At 36.8% G+C, this 21,865-nt stretch overlaps 1 protein-coding gene across 1 annotated transcript in view; it reads right to left on the bottom strand.

The window, feature by feature from the left end:
• LOC108364962 (uncharacterized) overlaps positions 1-20,975 on the bottom strand; it is a 48,522-nt gene extending 27,547 nt beyond the window's left edge. Inside the window, exons 1-2 of the mRNA XM_017618849.1 lie at positions 20,133-20,975; positions 19,333-20,067 (exon numbers count right to left, since the gene is read on the bottom strand). Of these exons, the coding sequence (XP_017474338.1) occupies positions 19,333-20,067; positions 20,133-20,409 (1,012 nt within the window). The 5' untranslated portion in view covers positions 20,410-20,975. The remainder of the gene's footprint in view (positions 1-19,332; positions 20,068-20,132) is intronic.
• Between the last annotated feature and the right edge of the window lie 890 nt (positions 20,976-21,865).

Here is a 21,865-nt window from a genome sequence, read left to right as displayed (position 1 = left end):
TTAAAAAAAAAATGCACAATATTAAGAAGCTGAATTTATACTCACCTGAACTTAGATTTCTTTAAGAAAACAACTCAAATAAAAATAAAAATATTTAGATGTTTCGTAAGAGCTAGAAAGGGGGTGTACCACGTAATAGTAGGCAGGCATAGTACAATGTACTGCATAGGGGGCGGGGTGGGAGGTAGATCAAAAATATTTTGTGTATATATTACTAGATATCATACAAATATATAAGCAAAGTTTGAATCAAAAATGTTCATCCATCACTGCGTAATTAATTTTTCTCTCCTAAATCACCCAAAAGTGCCACTGTGCGGCGTGGCACATTTCATAGACGTGAAATTTTTAATCAGTCATAACTTCGGAACGATAAGTCGTATGAACTTGAAATTTGGTATGCAGACATACCTACTACAAGAGCGTGCAATTGCAATAAACAATAAATATAATAATATTAAAATAATAATAATTTGTAGAAGTTCACGAAGTAATGTCGTTTTATTTTCTTGCAGTATTACTATATACATATTTTGCTTAGTCACTATTAGTGGTGTTGCCAGATACTATTATTTGTGGAACATGAATTATATTACACGGTGCTTAGACTATCGCAATATAATTTACATTATAAGGCGTTTACACTACTACATCTCGGCCAATCTGACCTTACAAGGGATCGTCCTCGATCCGTCTAATAGTCATTCATGTCACAATATTACTTATGAGCTAATTTTCTAAGTCCTTTGTTTCAGTGCCGCTTTCATTCGCACATTCTGTTTCTTTACTTTTCCACAATTTGATGTTACATGCTTCTACAATGCTGTCGTATGGTATTTGCGTAATTTGCCCGTTTTCAATGTCTCGAATTACATAGCGGTCATTCGGAAGTTTCTTATGTATAATATACGGTCCCTTAAATTTCGGTAGAAGTTTCTTATTCACACCTACTGTGGTGTCTATATTTTTTATAACCACGAAGTCTCCTTCTTTGAACGTGGTCACTCTAATACCCTTCTGCTCACTTCGAGTTAGGTTATATGTTTGCAGTTTCTCAATGTTTTGCTCAGCAATGCTACGTATCGCTTCCAGATCCCTCCCCCCCGTGTCTGAAATGTACGCGTCTAGGTATTCCGTAAGTTTGTCTATTGTTTCACCCCTCTGATTCGCGCCAAAAAGGGCTTGGCTTGGCGTTACACCAATCGACCTGTTTACGGAGTTATTTAAGGCAAATTCGATTTTAACTATCTGTTTGACCCAATCAGCGTGTGTTATGGGGTCACTTAATTATGCTAGCATTCCTACTAGACTTCGGTTTATTCTTTCTACCTGCCCATTCGCCTGAGGGGAGTGTACTGCTACTTTTATGTGGGAGATGTTTTTGTTCACCATATACTCTTCAAATTCTTTCGATGTAAAACAACTACCTCTATCCGTTATGCATCTTTGGGGTCGGCTATAATATTCGAAATATTTGTTAAGTGCAGCAGTTACTTCCTTAGTGCTTGTCGTTAGCACTGGGTACAATTTCACGTATTTGGTAAAGGCATCTATTACGACCTGAATATGTTTTCTTTTTGATTGCAGTGACGGAAGGGGGCCTAAGTGGTCAAGATGGATTGTGTGAAAGGGCTTAGGGTGTTTAGGGATGTTGTGCAGTTGTCTAGCTCCTGCTCTATTCGGGGCGGAATACATAATGCACTTGATGCAATTTTTCTTGAAGTTGTCAATTTTGTTTTTCATGTCCGGGAACCAGTAGTTTAATCCAATTTTCTGATAACATTTTTCAGTAGCCTGATGTCCTAGTTGCTCGTGAATGGTTCTTATAACCTCTGTTTCGAGTTCTTTAGGGACGTATAATTACAAAATATCATTATTTTTCCTAAATACAACTCCATTTTCCATCACAAAATCTTTCACATTTTCGGCTTCAAGTTTATGTTTTAGCTTTACTATATCCTGATCTCGCGACTGCATTATTTGTAACTGAAAGTCAATATCTTCCCTATCAATAACTCCAACTATATTTTCACTATCAGTTCCGGTTCTACTAAGTGCATCAACGTGCGACATTTTTGTGCCTGCCCTATGAGATATAGTGTAGTTGTAATTTTCCAATTCTAGAGCCCATCTTGCTATTCGCCTATTCACCAGTTTTTTGTTAAGTGTTAATGTGAGGGAGTTGCAGTCCGTTAGTATTTTAAATTTAATTCCTTCGAGGTATACTCGAAATCGGCGTAGGGCATAAATTATTGCTAGGGTTTCCAACTCAAAGCTATGATATCTACTTTCTGCCTCAGAAGTTCTTTTTGAAAAATAAGCTACTGGGTGTAACTGCCCATCGTTCTGTTTCTGCAGCAGAATTGCACCGAAGCCATGCGAGCTCGCATCGCAGTGTAATTCGGTTTCTCGTTTGTGGTTGTATATTGACAGTACTGGGCTCGATACTAGTTTTTCTTTTAGTTTTTGGAAGACGCTGATGCACATGGCGTTAAAATCGAGTTTCGCATCTTTTCTTAATAGGTCGTATAGTGGGCGTGCTAATATTGAAAAAGATTGAACAAATTTTCTAAAGTATGAACACAGTCCAATGAATGACTGTAAATCTCGTTGGTTCTTAGGGACTGGGTAGTTCGTTATGGCTTTTATGTGGTTTTCGGAAGGTCTAATACCACTCTCGGATACTTTGTATCCAACGTATTCTATCTCACTGTAAACAAATTTGCACTTACTCAACTTTATTTCAAGGCCATGTACTGATAATTTTTCTAACACTTTCTGAAGTAAGTTATAATGGTCTATCGAATTTTTGCTGCCAATAATAATGTCGTCCATATAAACTATTATTTCGTTCTTTTCGATAAATTCTTTTAAAACTTTTGTGATAAATCTCTGGAAGATCGCTGGCCCATTCTTCAGCCCAAAAGGCATTCTTAGGAATTCGTACTGGCCATTTGGTATCACAAATGAGGTATACTTGGTTGATTCTTCGGCCATTCTGATTTGGTGAAATCCTGACTTAAGGTCTAAAAGTGTAAAAATTTTGTTCCCACCCAAGTATTCTAAACAGTCTTCTATTAACGGAAGTGGGTAATTATCTCTCACGATTGATTTGTTTAGATTTCTGTAATCGATGCACATTCTAGTTTCCCCCGACTTTTTCTTCGTAAGGACGATAGGTGATGCGTAAGGGGAATCACTGTGCCTAATAATACCTTTCTTAAGTAGGTTTTCGTTAATGCGGTTAACTTCATTTTTCTCAGCTAATGATAGACGTCTCGGTGAGCAGAAGGTCGGAGTGTTTGACGTAAGGATGATCTTGGCTTCATAGTCAATATTCGGAAGGTCTTCTGTTAATTTCTCTACGTAAGTGTTTTTTATCATAAGCTTGAATTTTTCTACCAAAACTGAAGGTAACTTAGGGTTTACATCAATTGCGTCATCGGTTTCTTTGAAGCTTTCTATGTTAAAGATGTCTTGAACAACTTCGCTATTGCTTGCATCTGAAATTGGTTCCGTAAGAATTCTACACCTTGCCTTTTCACAATTATTACCCAGCGGAATTAAAAGAGGCTCCTCGTTAGGTTTACATGTACTGATTTTATTAAATTCATTATTTTCACTGTTCATGAACAAATTAATATCAAATTTTTTGAGAAAATCTCTTCCCAAAAGTAACTTAAATGGCATTTCAGCCTCGTTTAGAACAAAAAGTCTCAACGGTTTTATAATATTTCGAAATTTAACTAAAACTAAAATTTCTCCTTTGGGTTTTATTTGGGACTGTCCAATGCTCCTAAACTGCTCTACATTCCCCTTTTGTGATTTATAGTTCTTGAGTTGTATGAAGCTACTCGGGCTGCCCGTATCAAGTAAAGAAACAAAATTTATGTACTGCGAGGCAGTTGTGCGGTTTGATATGAAAGCGACACTTACCATTTCTCTAAAGCTAACTGGCTTATAGTCTACGCCTTCCAACGCTGCTACCGTTTTCCTTGGGCAGTCCTTGGAGATGTGGTCTAACTTGCCACATTTGAAGCAGGAACCTTTCGGCCTCTTCTCTTGCCCGCAGTCCTTAGCGATGTGACCGTAGCGTGAGCAATTGTAGCTCCACACCTCCTCACTTCCACTCCTTGTTGCCCCAGTGGTGTTTCGGCTCACGCGTTTCTGAACCATTTTTTCGTATTTTGGCAACAAGGCTTTCAGTGCTTCTAGCGTAGATACGCCGCTGAAGATTAAGGCGTTACCAGAATTATCTTGTAGCCCGTCTACAATAAACTCTACTAGCTCACTTTCGTCGATTGGTGCCGTTTGCGCGATTTCTTGCATTGTCAGTACGTAGCGGGTGAGGCTTTCATCTTTCCGCCATACTCTATCTCTAATTTCATAAAGGTTTCTTTTATGCTTACCGACTTTTTAAATTCTTTGATGAGGGCGGCTTTCAGCTCGCCCCAAGAGTGAGCGTTCACCATGCTTAAATATAATTGTGTACTGCCAGTGAGCAAGCGGCGTGCCAGTAGGGGCCTTGCTACATCGTCGTAGCCATAGCACTCAGTTATATTTTCGAAGTCGCGGATCCATTTGAGGACATCTGCTTTGTTGTCGCCGCTAAGCTTTACAATCGCATTTTCGATGTCAGAAAAGCTAACGGATAGTTGGCGTGCCGTTGCGCCTTTTTCCAACTCCGTTATTTCCTTTGCAGTTTCAGAATGCGCAAGCGTTTTTCTAACTGCAACTCGAGTTCCGTTAGATCGGATGCGACACCGACACCGACGCCGACGTCTGGGCCTAGTACTGAGGTATATTGATTGGTAGGGGCTGAAGTTCGCTGAAGGTTGGCTGTCTGCTCAACGGAAGTGGCGTCGCTGCCCATAACTGTATTACGGCTTTTTGCCGTAACGGAGGTATCGGAGGTAACGGAAGTATCGGAAGGTTCACTATTTGCTACTGCTGAGGCTACGATTTCGATCACTGCTGGTTTTTCACCGGTTGCTGCTGCTCCTTGCTGAATGCCTTTTGTGCTTGGCGTTGGAGCACTTGTTGCCGAAGTTTTGCTGCGGGCCACCACTGAGGTTCTCTCGCTTAAGTGGTTTTCGTCCTCTTGAGGGGCGCCTACTGCACGTGCCAGCAAACTCTTAAGTTGCCTCACGGTCGCTGTTTCAGGGAAAGGAATACCCATATCCCGCAATGCCTCAGCTATTTGCTGCTTCTGTGCCATTCTCTTTGGCTCGTAGAGATTTATTAATTTATATTTTTACTTAGTTGAACAAGGGTTGCGATTTCGCACACCTGATGCTGTAGAGTTCACGAAGTAATGTCGTTTTATTTTCTTGCAGTATTAATAATAATAATAGATTGGCGCTTACACATATGTTAGTGTTTGGCCGAGCTTCTCCTCCGACTTGTGGCGTGCGCCTTGATGTTGTCACACAAAGCGGAGGGACCTACAGTTTTACGCCGACTCCGAACGGCGATTGTATTTTTATGAGAAGCTGTTTTTCATGGCAGAAATACACTCGGAGGTTTGCCATTGCCTGCCGGTATTACCATATACATATTTTGCTTAATCACTATTAATGGTGTTGCCAGATACTATTATTTGTGGAACATGAATTATATTACACGGTGCTTAGACTATCGCAATATAATTTACATCATAAGGCGTTTACACTACTACAATAATCACGTTTTTTCAAATTTATATATATACACGTTTTTTAGAATATTAAGCTTAGGGATAGGGTAAAACNCATAAGGCGTTTACACTACTACAAATTAAAAATAATAATTAAAATATTATAAATATAATATTGCAATTTTACAATAAACAAGCACATGATAAGTGTTTTTTTAATTCCTTTCCACTTCGTTTTCCTTCATTCAGCTATCTTCGAAAAACAACTGATAGCTGGCAATGCTGCACATATTTCCGCAAGGGTTGCAGCATCTGGATTTTTCGTTTTTCGCAGTGTAGCTACGAATTACGAATTACGAAAATTCGGGTTCTAGAATAAGATATTAAAGACACATTTCATATATTACAGCTTAGCAGATACAAGTTTTGAAGAAAGAGCAGAGAATACATATGACTTGGAAAGCTCATCTTTGCCATTCACCTCGTAGAGACAAGTACATTCACCATTCATATCAATGTACTCAAGTCCAGACGAGTTGTCCGAAGGATGCGGTAGACTAGGCCGGACATGCTTTTGAAGTGCCATAAACTTATTACTTTATTTAATAAGTCCTGCTATATGACACTTGAGAAGTGCATATGCAAAAATTTCATAAATTGCATAAAGGAAATTTTCGCACATTCAGCTGTGTACATACATATCTGTGCTGCCCTTTCTATGTAGGTTGATCGAGAATGTAGTATGCATTTAGGCGCTAGGTGTTAGTAGTCGGCTAAACAGTGGTAAAAGAAAATAGAAAACGAAGATTGTGCAAAGCTTGGTGTGGATTGGATTCACCATAGCTTATGACTGCCACACTGTAAAGGGAATGAAGAGACTAATAGCCTTATTCATAAATAATAAAGTAGCTTTACAAAATGTTTATAATTTGAAAAATTTATGAAATCGTCAATTTATAAAGCATTTTAAACTACTTTATTTTTTATGAATAAGGCCATAACACTTCAGCAAGAAGCCTCCATTGCGATATATTAGACTGACCTGCAGTGGGATTCTAGAAATCGCCACTATATATTTATATCGTTAAAAATCTCTAAATGAATAAGCCATGCGCTTAAAAATATGCAACGCCTCCAAGGAAACCTAACCTATCCATAATGCTTACGATTTTATTTGAATTCGAGTTTTATTTGGCCTTCGAGTTGCATATTTTCAGGCCCATGTCTTAAGGCGTTTTCTTTTCTACCGAAAAATGTTACCTACTCATTGCTCTCTTCACGCAAATACTAAGGAGAGGGCAATGAAAACGCAACATTTTTTGTACCCAGCAAACACAGTCTCTAACTTTAGAGAAATTTGGATTTCTACATTAGATAACTAGGGGAATTCTATAATCGTTCTCGAGTCGATGACGAAGAGAAACAACGCAAATTCAAATAAATGTAAATAAGCAATATTTCAAATGAATTAACCATAACTTATTTTTAAGTTCAAATAATTCATTATTATTTTATTGTAAATACATTTAATACAAATTTTACAAACAAAGCGTTTTATATAATAAAACAAAACAGCAGTTTGAATTTCACATTCGAATCCCATTAGAGATCAACATTAGAATTCGATTAGAGAATTAATATTTTTTCGAGTCGAGAACTATGTCCCATTTTTTTTGAGATCGCTATGATTTCGATAGTTTTTCGAGTCGTTCTCTAACGTTTGAGACTGTGGCTAGTTCTCCAATCATTCTCTAATCGATAGCTAACCTCAATGTTTGCTGGGTAGAAACAAAAATGCAATTATTTTTTTAGAGATTTCAGAGGCAGAAATTCAGGGTAGCGTTTCTAGAATCCCACTTCTGATGTGTGCCGCATATTGTCAAACCAGGCGGACGTGTTTTCTAATCGCTCTGAATTGTGTGTAACAATAATCCCCCACACATCCCATACATATCATATTTTCCCATACTGCCGAAGGTCTTTTCTACTAGCGCTCCTTATATATTGTAATTACTGACTGTAATTTAGCACATTGTTTCCATATAATAATAATAGCCAGTGAACCCGCATGGCGTTAAAACGCCCAAAAGTTTAATTCAAAAACTATTGCAAATGTTAGGCAGATCTATAAACAATCCAAATGTCATATTTCATCTAAATCCGTGCAGCCGTTTCCGAGTGAAGAATGGTCTCGCATAGTGTCGGTTTTTGATATCATCAAATTCCAAATCACCCGATAAAAAAGGTCTGACTATAAAAATTAAAACCTTATCGCACATCCACAAGCCGAGGTCTTTACTTCGACCTCTCATAATTGAAATTCGAAAGAACGGTGCAAATCTAATGACCTTGACACTGATACTCCAATATTTCGTAAATCTTGGGTAGAAATCCTTGTCAAACTAAAATCTTCTTACGTTCTTTTCGTCTAACATTGTGATAAATATATCAATTAAATTATGAACTAAGTAGAATTTGAATTTTTAAACACGTGGCAACCCTCCTAATTAAAGGTCAGAAATAAAGCCTTTTAAACCGCATTTCGATTTAGATCCATCTTTTAGTAATCCATATATCTTTCTAAATAATTTCAATGTAACTTTTTAAACAGGTTGCAACCCCCTTCAAACATAAATGCTCAAACTTAACACTCTTTCGTTAGGCACCCGCCTTTTAATATTTCATATAAATTGTATATATCGTCACCTGAAATGCAAAAAGACGTAGCAAACTTTGAAATGCAAAATGTCATAACTAATAAAAAATTCAAAATTCCCCCTTTGATTTATATGATGGATTTCATCGAACTACAACTCCGAACATCATTTCATGAAAAAAATGACTTTCCATTCCATTTACGATGTTGTTACATCTTTTGGCATTTCACATAATTAAATTCAACTTTTCAAACAGGTGGCAACCCTCTACAAAATATTTTCAAGCTAAAACCTTCTCAAATAACCTTCGTCTGACATCGTGATACATATTCCATTAACCTAATGAATTAAGTTGAATCTTATTTTTTGAACATGTGGCAACCCTCTAAATATAGTTCAGAAAGAAAGTATTGTCAAATCTATTTCGAGTGATACCAATATTTTAGTAATTCATTAAACTTATTAAATAATTTGAATTTAACTTCTAAACGGGTGGCAACTCTCTTTAAATACCTCAAAATTACTCTTAGTGTTAAAACTAAAGATTTCTTAACACTCTTTTGTTTGACATATTTTAATATTTCATTGTTATTTTTTGTTCATTTTCATTCATAAGTTAACTGAATTCGCCTTTTAGAACAGGTGGCAACCCCGTTCAAAATATTAACAAACTTTTCCCTTCTTAAAGTCTTTTCGTCTGCCGCCCATATGGACATATTTATTTCTATTATCTAATTCCATAATTGAAATTTAGTTTAATTTTTTAAACAGGTGGCACAGGCACTGTTAATTAAATAATTTGAGTGTAGTTGTTTAACAGGTGGCAACTCTCTTCAAAAAGCTAAAGCCTTGATGCAAATCTTCAGCTCAAGCCCTTTAATTTGACACCTCATTTTTGAAAATCGAACGAACGGTGCAGATCTGATGACCTGCGTATTGTTTATATAGATAATTTTCTCGTACACACCAGATAAGGCTGTGAAAACTAAAATATTCTTAGTGCGATGTGCAACCGATTAAGAGATGTTTCAGTTTACGTTGTTGTATTTAGCACAAGACAGCACAGTGGCAGACAAAGTGCTCGATGCTCTTCACCTTTTCCTCGTTCCTGCAACTGCATTAGAAATCATTAGAGAAGCCTTAACGTCTTCGTGTATTTAAATTTAACGGCGTACGTTGATGTTTTGTCAACATCTGAGCTGATGGGGAGACTATCAAGGAGGACTAGAGACTCGGTAGACGCAGTTTCATGGTTACAAGTAGTTATTTCCTGAAAATTAAAATGGGACTAGGGTCAAGTTTTACACTTCACTTTCCGCTCCTAACAGTGGTTGTTGCCGAAAACTTGTGATCGAAGCAGGCAGACAAGAAGAACCGATAGAGCTTTAGCAGCTTTGCAGGGGTTGGACCTCTTGATAAACACCTTTCGATTTTACTTTTGGACGGGTTTTATCCAGCGTTCGTCACCATACTGTAACTCCGAACAAAAGTATGGGCCTTTCCTCAGCTATGACAGCTGACGCATGATATGTGACTACAAGCCCATCTATTGCTTGCAAATACTTTACAGACCCAGCAAAGCCCTCTGGGTATTTGCTAGTAAAATATAATATTTAAAAATATCCTTTTTGTTTGCTTTTGATTAGTCGAACGTGCTTACATTTCTTTCTGTTTTGACATTCTAGGTTTCTCAATCAAGAACAAAATACATGGCAGGGTTGTGTTTGCTCTACTGCTATTACCTGTTTAATATGCCTTGCTTTTACACTACTTCTTCTACGTGTATCAAGGCGGTTTCACGTCAAAAGACCCAGAAATCCTTAGTGGTGCAAACGATTAGCTGGGGAGCAGACAGAAAATGGGGGGAACATTCACCAACTATGCTTTCTATAGTTTTGTACGGGCTATCCAATGGTGCTATGCGCTTTCCAGCATTTTCGATCTTCACGGTGAAAATTCAAAACGAAAATGTATTTGAATTTTTCCCAATGCTGATTATTAACATTGTTTTTAGTCATGTCAATTGATTTTTTTACATAGAAATCATTAATAAAAAAAAATTCTGGCTTATAAAGCGTTTTGGAGCGCGCGTGTGCACTGCAATTACATCTTTATAACTTTTGAAATACTTGATGTTAAACCCATAACTTTTTGAAAAATTTTTATATATAAGCTGCTTAAAAAATATTAGATTTAAAATTGTATAACAAAAACCACTTTAACTTTTATAAAAAAGTTATTTGTTTTTGTTATTTTATGGCCTTATAACAATTATATTCAACAATTTTATTGAGCTTGAGGCCGTTTTTTTAATGAAAACTATTGTCCAAAAATTAACAATAATTTATAAATGGTAGAAGTGGTAGCTATTTCGGAGATCACCACATCTCCTCATCAGACTTCTTCAGCGGGATTCGAACCGACGACCCCAGCTGACTCAGCCAGTTGCCTACACACTGTGCTAAGTTCGCCTTATAAACTGTTGTTGCTTTTCCACTTTTTTCATGTGAGCCAACTACAATCAAGCGCAGCTATTTCAGTGCTATTTAAACTTGATCATGTGGTTGTTAGTTTTGTTGGTTTTTGTTAATAATTCTATTTATAGAATGTTAAATTTTTAGGTGTGCTCGTCCTTAAGTTATTGGTTTTTGTTATTTTATGGCCTTATAACAATTATATTCAACAATTTTATTGAGCTTGTGGCCGTTTTTTAATGAAAACTATTGTGGAAAAATTAACAATCTATCTATCTATCTATATAATATAAATGTGAATGTCTGTTTGTTTATTGCCGTATAACTTTTAAACCGCGACACGAAATCGCACGAAACTTTGCACACTTATTTTTTTTACCCCGGGAAGGCATAGAGAAAAATGGGCAGTACTGGAAAAGGGGGCGTGGCACCTCCAATACTAACTAAAACTTTCATGTTGTATATCTCTTAAAATGTTTGTGGTAGAGTACTGAGACTTGGTGTCAAGATAAATGAAATTAGTTCCATACTCATGCGAAAAAATGGGAAGAATTGTAAAAGGGGGCGTGGCACCTCCCGTAGGCGTGAAATATTTAATCAGCTATAACTTCGGAGAAGCTCGGCCAAACAATAACATATGTGTAAGCGCCAATCTATTTTTATTATTATTATAACTTCGGAACCGTAAGTCACCTGAACTTGAAATATGGTATGCAGACATATCTATGGTAGGTGCTTTTAGTAAGGTATATATATAAATGAGTCTGTAAAAGGGGGTGTGGCACATCCCAAAGGCATGGTATTTTTAATCAACTATAACTTCGGAACCACAAGGCACATAAACGTGAAACTTGGTATGCAGACATATCTATGGTACATAGGTGCTTATAGTAGGGTATACATAAATGAGTTTGTAAAAGGCGGCGTGGCACATTTCATAGGCGTGGAATATTTAATCAGTCATAACTTCGGAACGATAAGTCACATGAACTTGAAATTTGGTATGCAGACATACCTACTACAAGAGCGTAATATTGCAATTTTACATTAAACAAGCACATGATGAGTGTTTTTTTAATTCCTTTCCACTTCGTTTTCCTTCATTCAGCTATCTTCGAAAAAAACTGATAGCTGGCAATGCTGCACATGTTTCCGCAAGGGTTGCAGCATCTGGATTTTTCGTTTTTCGCAGCGTGGCTAAGATTACGAATTACGAAAACTCGGGTTCTAGAATAAGGGGGAGAATTATTAACGAAAACCAACAAAATTAGCAACCACATGAACAAGTTTAAATAGCACTGGAATGGCTGCGCTGGATTGTAGTTGGCTCACATGAAAAAAGTGGAAAAAGCAACAACAGTTTAAAAGGCGAACTTGACACAGCGCGTAGGCAACTGGCTGAGTCAGCTGGGGTCGTCGGGTCGAATCCCGCTGAAGAAGTCTGATGAGGAGATGTGGTAATCTCCGAAATAGCTGCCACTTCNTGTGGCACATCCCAAAGGCATGGTATTTTTAATCAACTATAACTTCGGAACCACAAGGCACATAAACGTGAAACTTGGTATGCAGACATATCTATGGTACATAGGTGCTTATAGTAGGGTATACATAAATGAGTTTGTAAAAGGCGGCGTGGCACATTTCATAGGCGTGGAATATTTAATCAGTCATAACTTCGGAACGATAAGTCACATGAACTTGAAATTTGGTATGCAGACATACCTACTACAAGAGCGTAATATTGCAATTTTACATTAAACAAGCACATGATGAGTGTTTTTTTAATTCCTTTCCACTTCGTTTTCCTTCATTCAGCTATCTTCGAAAAAAAACTGATAGCTGGCAATGCTGCACATGTTTCCGCAAGGGTTGCAGCATCTGGATTTTTCGTTTTTCGCAGCGTGGCTAAGATTACGAATTACGAAAACTCGGGTTCTAGAATAAGGGGGAGAATTATTAACGAAAACCAACAAAATTAGCAACCACATGAACAAGTTTAAATAGCACTGGAATGGCTGCGCTGGATTGTAGTTGGCTCACATGAAAAAAGTGGAAAAAGCAACAACAGTTTAAAAGGCGAACTTGACACAGCGCGTAGGCAACTGGCTGAGTCAGCTGGGGTCGTCGGGTCGAATCCCGCTGAAGAAGTCTGATGAGGAGATGTGGTAATCTCCGAAATAGCTGCCACTTCTACTATTTATAAATTATTGTTAATTTTTCCACAACAGTTTTCATTAAAAAAAACGGCCTCAAGCTCAATAAAATTGTTGAATATCATTGTTATAAGCCCATAAAATAACAAAAACAAATAACTTAAGGACGAGCACACCTAAAAGTTAAACATTCTAAAAATAGAATTATTAACGAAAACCAACAAAATTAACAACCACATGAAAAAAGTGGAAAAAGAAAAAACAGTTTGTAACAGTTTTAAGTGATTATCATTGCAAGTATAATTTGTACAGTTAAGTTGTTTGTTACGTAAATTAGATTAGATTACACATATTGTATTGAATGCTTGTTCGCTTAATCTGTTTCTCTTTTTCTTTTTGATGTCAGTAACCATCGTAAAAGTTCGTTCGCAGTCAGCCTTAGAATGTGGCAAAGATATTACAAAACTATATAATTTCCTTAAATACGGATATAACAAATCTCCATTTACTGCCCTTTTGTTAACGAGTAACTCCCAAAAGTTTGCACATCGCTAATTTTATTTTCATTGATAATGGAATCACTCAAAATATTTTTCCATTCATCGTTTAAATCAAACTGGTCAACATCTGTGTATAACGCTATGATTTCTAAAGACTTGCAATTAACTCTTTTTACATTCATTTAAAACAAGTTCAGGATCTAGAAACTCAAGGCATTTGAAAAAGGAATCATTGATTGGGAATTTCTCTAATATTTTCAAAATACACAACTTCACGAATTCCCCACACGTTTTCCTAACTTCAAGCACTTTACTTTTTCCAAATTACTGTCGGTATAACTTATAAACTCGCTATTAAAATTCATTTCTAGTGGATGAAGTTCCGTATTGGAATTAATAATATCATTATACCGAATGACTCATGGTGCAGTTTGTGAATCATTATGCAAGTGCTTTGGAAAATGGTATTAAATCGATTAAACGGTATTAAAATATGTTTTAAAAAAATCAAGTAAGATTTTATTTCATCATTATTTAAACTAGTTAGAATTTTTTTTGCCTTAGGTCTTTTTGTAAAATTTGCTTCATATAAAAAAAAAGTATTTTAAAGTGGACCAGTTTTTAAGCAAGTTCACTATACATGGTTGCAGTGTTAACCATCTTGTTGCTGAAGGTGAAATGATTTTATGACTAGATCCGTTAAAAGTTTGCTGAGATTCTTGTAACTGTGCTGAGCTTTTAGCACTTTCAGATATATATGAGCCTATCAATTTTAAAACTAACTCCACCTCATCAGGCAGTACAATTTTCGCTGCCTTAACAACCAAAGCAGATGAATGGCATATACACTTCATCACCACAAGCTTATGAGGGAGATCTTTTTCCAGATGAGCACAAAATTAATTATGTCGTCCAGGGGCGCACCCAGGAATATATTTTAGGGGGGTTTATATTTCTGAAGATATATCACCGGAATATACTGCAAATTCGCTTCAGATAATACGCCCTTTAAAATACATTTATGCAAGTTTTATTTACAGTATGTATTAAATAAAGAAACGTTTTAAAATTCATAAACTGCACTTGATTTGCATAAGATTAACAGAACTCAAACATTTTTAAGCGATTTCAAAAAAAGGGGAGGTTATCAATTCGTCCTAATACATAACTTTGGACCACGTGAACCGATTTCAATAATTATTTTTTTATNTGCATTTATATGTTCATTTTTTCGATTCCTGGTTTCTGGTTTTCGATAGAGATGGTGATTTTTCACGATTGCCACATTTTTTTAATATTTCGAATACCGAAAAAATTAACTGAACTCTCAAGAAAAACGAAAAATGTATATAAAACGACGGACAAGAAATGGAAAAGAAATTTTCTTCCACCAACATTTCTTAAACCAGTTTGCAGCTCTCAAGAAAAAAATGGTCGTATATTTATTTTCTCATGAAAATTTATAGCAAAAGCAAAGCGCTTTTTTCAAGCAACAGAAATTATAATAAATATTTCTTATGATTTCCTTGAGAGCTGAATTCTTATCTTTAAGATACAGTTTGTTTTTGAGGTTATTAGCTTTAGGGGGGGTTTCAACCCCAAAACCCACCCCTTGTGTGCGCTAATGATGTCGTCCTATCATAACAGTGGCATTGTCGCTTGCTAATGCAATTATATTTTTAAGCGGGATATTACGCTTAGCTAATATGGTTTTACATTTTGATATATTTTCAATCCACTACAATCATTTGCGTTGAGTTCAACTAACCAAATCTTTTACATATCTAACCACGATACCGCAATTTTTTTTTATTAGCAATATCAGTTGATTCGTCAATAAAAATTGAAAACTTTCTTTAAATCATTTTCAATTTCCTTATTTTCTTCTTCGCAAATAACAGTTTTGATCACCCCCGTACACTTTGCTCTTCCCAACTTAATGTCTTTTACAATTTTTAAATAAAAAAAAATTGTTTTCAGTAGTAGTACTAGGCTATCAATAATTTGTAAAGCCACGTTATTATCAGCAAAGAACATGCAGAGTTTTATTTCAGCCATTTGCGCTAAGTTTGTTCTTGTACGGATAGTTACTAATAATTATTACTAGTTTTGGCTAGTACACATCATAGAAAAAACATAAAAAAATCATAAAAAAGCACAAATAACTCGGTCAGAATTCGCGTCACAAATTTCTACTAGCTTGGTGTTTTAAACTCTTTTTTATTTCGCTCTTCCTGGGCGTAATATTCATTTTTTCTCCTATCCGCTATTTTCTGTTCAGAAAGTAGATGAACATACCTACAATTGGCTTACAAATGGTGGCCGACGCTTTTTTTCTCTCCTTCATCACCCCTATTCGTTGTTATCGTGACGCTTGCGCTGATAGGATTTATATGAACGGCGTTAATTTACCGCAGAGTATGGCAGCTGTTTCCTACTTATCCATTACTAAATTTTTGTGCTTGGTATGATTTGCCGAAAATCCCGCTTTTCGACAGAAAATACCTTTCGCCCTTTTAAGTCATAAAATCCCGAAAAAAGGGCGAAATCCCGCAAACTGTTATCACTGTATTACGCTGTTCGCGGTTTATTGTCTCCCACGTTTCACTATAACAGAAAAACAGTTTATGGATTTCTTCAGTTAGCTGGGAGAGCCCTTCCTTGCTGCAAGCAATTATACAATGCGCTTATATGTAGAAACAAACTCGATTACGCTTCTCATGGAAAGCCTACATATTGGCCGTCACCCTATATGCTCAAGACAAGGGCTACAAATTGGTTTAAGTATAAAAAATATATCAGTGCGCATATAGACCTCGATCCAAATTTAGGTACGCCGACCGATATTGAGAACTCCATAGCCGCTCTTGAATCTACACTTAGAGCAGCCGCTAGCGTTTCCACACCCCAGAAAGGTTATGTGCAACATAAAAAATTTAATTTAACCAATAGGAAAATTGAAATGCTTGTATTGGAAAAACGACGCCTACGACGGATATGGCAGACTCATAGATCACCAGCATCAAAACAACTGCTCAAGGCGGCCACACATCCCTCAAGAACGAGGACCAGTACGCACAGTACCGGTACATCCAAAAGCTCTCACCGACTAGCACAAAGTACTCGTTATGGAAAGCACACCAAAATCTAAATGCGCCAATAGAGACTGAAATGCCAGTACGGGGCCATAATGGCAAATGGGCTCGGGGTGACGCAGAAAAAGCAAACACCTTTGCTGCTCATCTAAAAAATGTTTTTAGGCCAAACCCCGCAACTAATGATTTTCAACTACCACCCGTGCCCAATATGTCAAAATGTGAGCCACTAAAATTTGTACCTGAAGAAATTTCAAAAGTAATTAAGGATCAACTGCAACCTGCAGCTGTATGCTATTTAACGCAATCACAAAACATTGTCATTTCCCTCACCATTGGAAGAAGTCGACTATTGTGATGATACCAAAACCCGGAAAGGACAAAACGCAGCCATCTTCCTATCCCAGAAGATAACTTAGNGCCCAATATGTCAAAATGTGAGCCACTAAAATTTGTACCTGAAGAAATTTCAAAAGTAATTAAGGATCAACTGCAACCTGCAGCTGTATGCTATTTAACGCAATCACAAAACATTGTCATTTCCCTCACCATTGGAAGAAGTCGACTATTGTGATGATACCAAAACCCGGAAAGGACAAAACGCAGCCATCTTCCTATCCCAGAAGATAACTTAGGTAGGCCTTCTTAAGTAAAGCCATCCTTAGAGGCCAACCCATGGGTAGCGAAAGAAGAAGCCCTTCAATTTGTGCCACTTCATAAAAAAAAGAAAGGAGAAGGGAATCAGAAAGGCCTTTCGGAAGGGCTTTTAACTCCTGAAAATATCTACCCCCACAGGCCCATTAGCCTGCTACCGTGTATGTCGGAATTATTCGAAAAACTTCTTATGTTGCGCATCTCCCCACATCTGCAAGCCCGCAACATAATACCACTTCACCAATTTGGCTTCAGGGAAAAAGATGGAACAATGGAGCAAGTAAATCGTATAACAACCGAAATCCGAACAGTGTTTGAAAAGAGGGAACAAATATTGCGCTGCAATATTTCTCGTCGTCGTCCAAGCATTTGATCGCGTCTGGCTAGACGGTCTTATGTATAAAATACAGATGCTACTCCCACAAAGCACACACAAACTGCTTATGTCATACCTTAATAATCGAAAGTTTGCAGTTCGATGTAACACCACCATCTCTGAAGCCCATGCAATCGAAGCTGGAGTGCCACAAAGCAGTGTCCTTGGCCCGATGTTGTATGTCTTATACACCGCGGATATTCCTACAAAATACCGCCTGAAAATGTCCACTTTTGCCGATGACACTGCCATAATCAGACGCTCCAAGTGGCCTCTACAAGCAACTGTGCTCCTAGGCAATTATATGGAAACTGTTGCCAATTGGCTCGCAAACTGGCGAATAAAGGTTAACGAGCAAAAATGTAAGCAAGTTACATTTACACTGAATAAGAGTAACTGTCCGTCCTTGACTTTGAACAACGTACAAATACCACAACGCAATCATGTCACTTACCTAGGGGTCCATCTGGACAGGCGACTTACTTGGCGAAACCACATAGTGGCTAAAAGGTTTCATCTCAAGCTGAAGGCTAATTCTCTCCACTGGCTTATTAACTCTCGCTCACCCCTGAGTCTGGAGTATAAAGTGCTTATTTACAATACAGTTTTAAAACCGATATGGACCTATGGATGTGAGTTATGGGGAAACGCGAGCAGCAGCAACATCGAAATCCTTCGTCGTGCGCAATCTAAAATCCTTCGAACAATCACCGGAGCACCTTGGTATATCCGAAATGAGAACATTCACTGCGACTTGAGAATAGCAGAAGTACGAACCGAAATAGAACAACGGAAGACTAAATATGTATGTGTATGTGTAAAGATCTTTATTGCGTGTCAACAGGACCTCAAGACTACGTAGGAATGACTTACCAGCCCAGTCGTAATCTTTTCTTAGGGCCAGTTAAGAAAATACTCATCCCAACTAGGGGATGTAAATTAAGTGAATAGATTCAGATTCGAAAACTTATTGTTAGGCTCTTAGGCAGGGCAGATTCAATAAATAAAAAATAATAATTAAAATAAAAATATAAAAAATTAAAAAAAAATATAAAAAATTAAAAAAAAATAAATAAAAATAAAAATAAAAAATATAGAGCAGTGAATAAAAGTATACGTATTACAAAAGGGGCAAATTTATCTGTTTGAAAGAACACCGCTTATGTTTCCTCCAAATACACATCAAGTTACATCTTTTTGCTTAATTTTATCTTCCTTCCGTCGCAGAATTATTTTCGTACAAAATTACTCAAAAAGCTGTCAATTTCTTTCAAAAATACGATTCGGATTGCAGCATACCATTTCTCCGAATACGAAAGTCTTGCAGCATAGGGGTAGTTGTTAAACTTAAATTCTTTGGAATAGCAAAAAATTTTGAAACGAGCGAAATACAGCGAGTTCAAGTGATTTTTTTTTTTTTAATTTGCTAACCCAGTATTATGTTTTAATTAGTGCAAGCGAACAGAACCACCGTGATGTGATGGAGCACCGTGACTGGTCTGGCGTTCTAAATCGCTTTATATATTTATGAATTTATGGAGAAAGGTGACAAATAATTTTTCATTTAGAATTTTCACCGTGAAAATGGGAACATTTTGAGAAACGCATAAAACCCTCGGATAGCCCGTTCAAAAATCTTTAGAAATTGTAGTTGGCGATTTTTTCTCCATTTTCTGTCTGCTAGCCCGTTTTGTATCACTGAGCGCGCCTGGGACATTTGACGTGAAACGCCCCATTTATATATGTACATATTTCATTGATAATATGCATGCTCTCAATATTACCTACCTTGGCGGCCTACTATTTCTGCGACATGTTCCGAACTTGGAACTGGCACACATTCCGTCATGTTTTGGGATTTTTTTGAACGATCCTCCATTGCATTAGGTAACAGTGGATTCGACACCGAAAACTTATTCAATATTACACTACTATTATGGCTACTATTGGTGCTTGCCACTGTATCATTCACTTTACTTTCAATATGCCCATTGTTGGCGTTTGCAATGGCAGAAACGGCGGCATTCATAGCGTTAAGTGTATTTAAATCAATCTTTTGATTCAAATGTTCCTGTTGTGCGCTTGACATTACATGCTGATGCGCTCCTATCTGCTGTTGATAAATCGCCGAATGCATGTTTGCATTGTTAATCATATTACGATTGTTATTGGAAGGTGTCTGGTCTGATGAACAAACCGTGCTTGTAGCCGCATCATTTAAACCTACTATTGATAGCTCTAGTGCGAGTTGCAATGTCCTTTGATCTTCCACTAGAAGTCTATGTGAGTTTTGTTGCTGTGTACGGTCGACCGAAACAAGACTGTTAAAGAGTAAATGTGTTGATCCTCCAGAGGGCGCAGTTAATGCGTTAATATTTGTAGACACAGGCGAAGACATTATCGTCGAGGGCATTGGAGCGGATATAGCTTCGCCGGACATGATTTTAAACGAGCAAGCATCTTCGGCTGATGACATGATTGGAAGTTGCGACTGGACTGTGACGGATGATGTTGCTGTCATACCTGCCAAACATTGTACGTTAATTAAAATAAAGGACTAATTGGTTTTACAATTGTTAATTGCCTACCAGTGGATGATTCAGCGTATAATCTTTTAAATGTTGAAGTTCCTGAATAATGCATATTTTGTGTTATAGGTTTTGAAATATCAACTAAATCATCACAGTCAGATGGTAAGGACGACAACGCGGTTAATATTTCCGTTGATGTGGAAGTGCATGTTGTCGATGGCCCATTCTCAGCAGACGCATTTGGCCTTAAGAATGCAGTTATTAGAGACGACGTTGTCGTAGGTGTGTATCCCGTGGTGCTAATTCCAATTATATGAGAGGAAATAGCAGACATTATTGGCTGGCGCGTGCTTTTGCAAAATTTTATTTCCGCCCCAGGAATATTTGATTTAAGAATTTATGTTTGCGCTCCGCTGACCACCAATTATGTATCAAAAATGTTTGCTTATATCATATACATTTATTACATTGGCATATTTAATTGATATTCCATATTATTATATTTTATTAGTAGGAAAATGCACAATCAAATTTTTTCACTACGATATGTAGACACAATTATTTATACACATGTGGTCTGCGACTCAGAGTTGACAAATGTTATATTTAATAATACAGCTTAAAAGCCCTAGCCGCTTAATGCAGTCTTTTTCAATGACCCAATATAGTACACAATGATTTCGATACATATGAACTTTTATCCTGAATTTTCAGATCGACTTGATTGTATATATCTGAGCGTTAAACTTGCAGGCAGTGCAGACCTATGGATATTTGGTAATATACAAATTTTGTACGCCTTTAAGTGTTGCCGGAAAGTAATTATGGTTTATGCCTTGCGATCCATTGCTGTAGTCGATTTCTCGTTTTTCGTTTACTTTTTGAAGTTTCCGCTTTCAAGATGCCCTGTAATAAATGAAAATATATACACATGTGTATATTTTACTATCTGGCTTTTATCATATACATATTCATAAACAGGGAACGGATTTTATGGAAATTGCCTTTTTTTCTGCTAAAGAGATAGAGTATATTCGATCAAGAATGTCCACGATTTAGCTTTCCGATTCCATATATACACATTTGATGTTGCCGTTTTTTGCCTTTTTTTGCTTTTTTTAAGATATTTGCCTTTTTTGGCTATTCTACCTTTAAAAACGTGATTATAGGATTTACAATTTTTGTTTAAAGATTAAAAAATATACACATGCCCATGCGGCTTATAGAAGTGCAGGGACCTCTTGCCAAATTAGTGTTGGAAAAAGTCAAAGCCGTTTTCTCAGCTAACGTCGGCTTGGAGACAATAAGGGGTGTGCATAAAATTGTAAAGGGCGGGGAAAACGCCCTTATTCCTGATAATATGAACGTTTCAAATGTTCCATATTTAAATTGGGCTCTACTTGTATCAACTTACGTCGAGCGTACATTTAGTACATTCAAGGCTTTTCTTCGCGAAAATCTAATGAAAATGCTGCCAGAAAACTTCAAAATGCATCTTGCGGTTCAATGTTACTACAACTATACAGATTAAAGTTTTATGAGTTAGAAACTCCAAAGGATAAAATAGTCAAAGTACAAATTTTTCATATAATGAAACTGGTTCATAGTTTTTCTCTGTTTACTTGTAAAATAAACATTTCTAAATAAATGTATTTTTTGATTGTTCTTCGTATTTCCTGTCTTTTTTTAGTGCCTTATTTTGCTTTTTTTGCAATACCTAGTGCCTTTTCCTGCCTTTTTCGCTATTTTGTTTTGCCTTTTTTGCAATACCTAATGCCTTTTCCTGCCTT

Source organism: Rhagoletis zephyria, unplaced genomic scaffold (genome assembly GCF_001687245.7).
Source record: "Rhagoletis zephyria isolate East Lansing unplaced genomic scaffold, Rhagoletis_zephyria_1.1 Rzeph_scaffold_01730, whole genome shotgun sequence".
Lineage (NCBI taxonomy): Eukaryota > Metazoa > Arthropoda > Insecta > Diptera > Tephritidae > Rhagoletis > Rhagoletis zephyria.
This window is presented reverse-complemented; position numbering and strand designations above follow the sequence as displayed.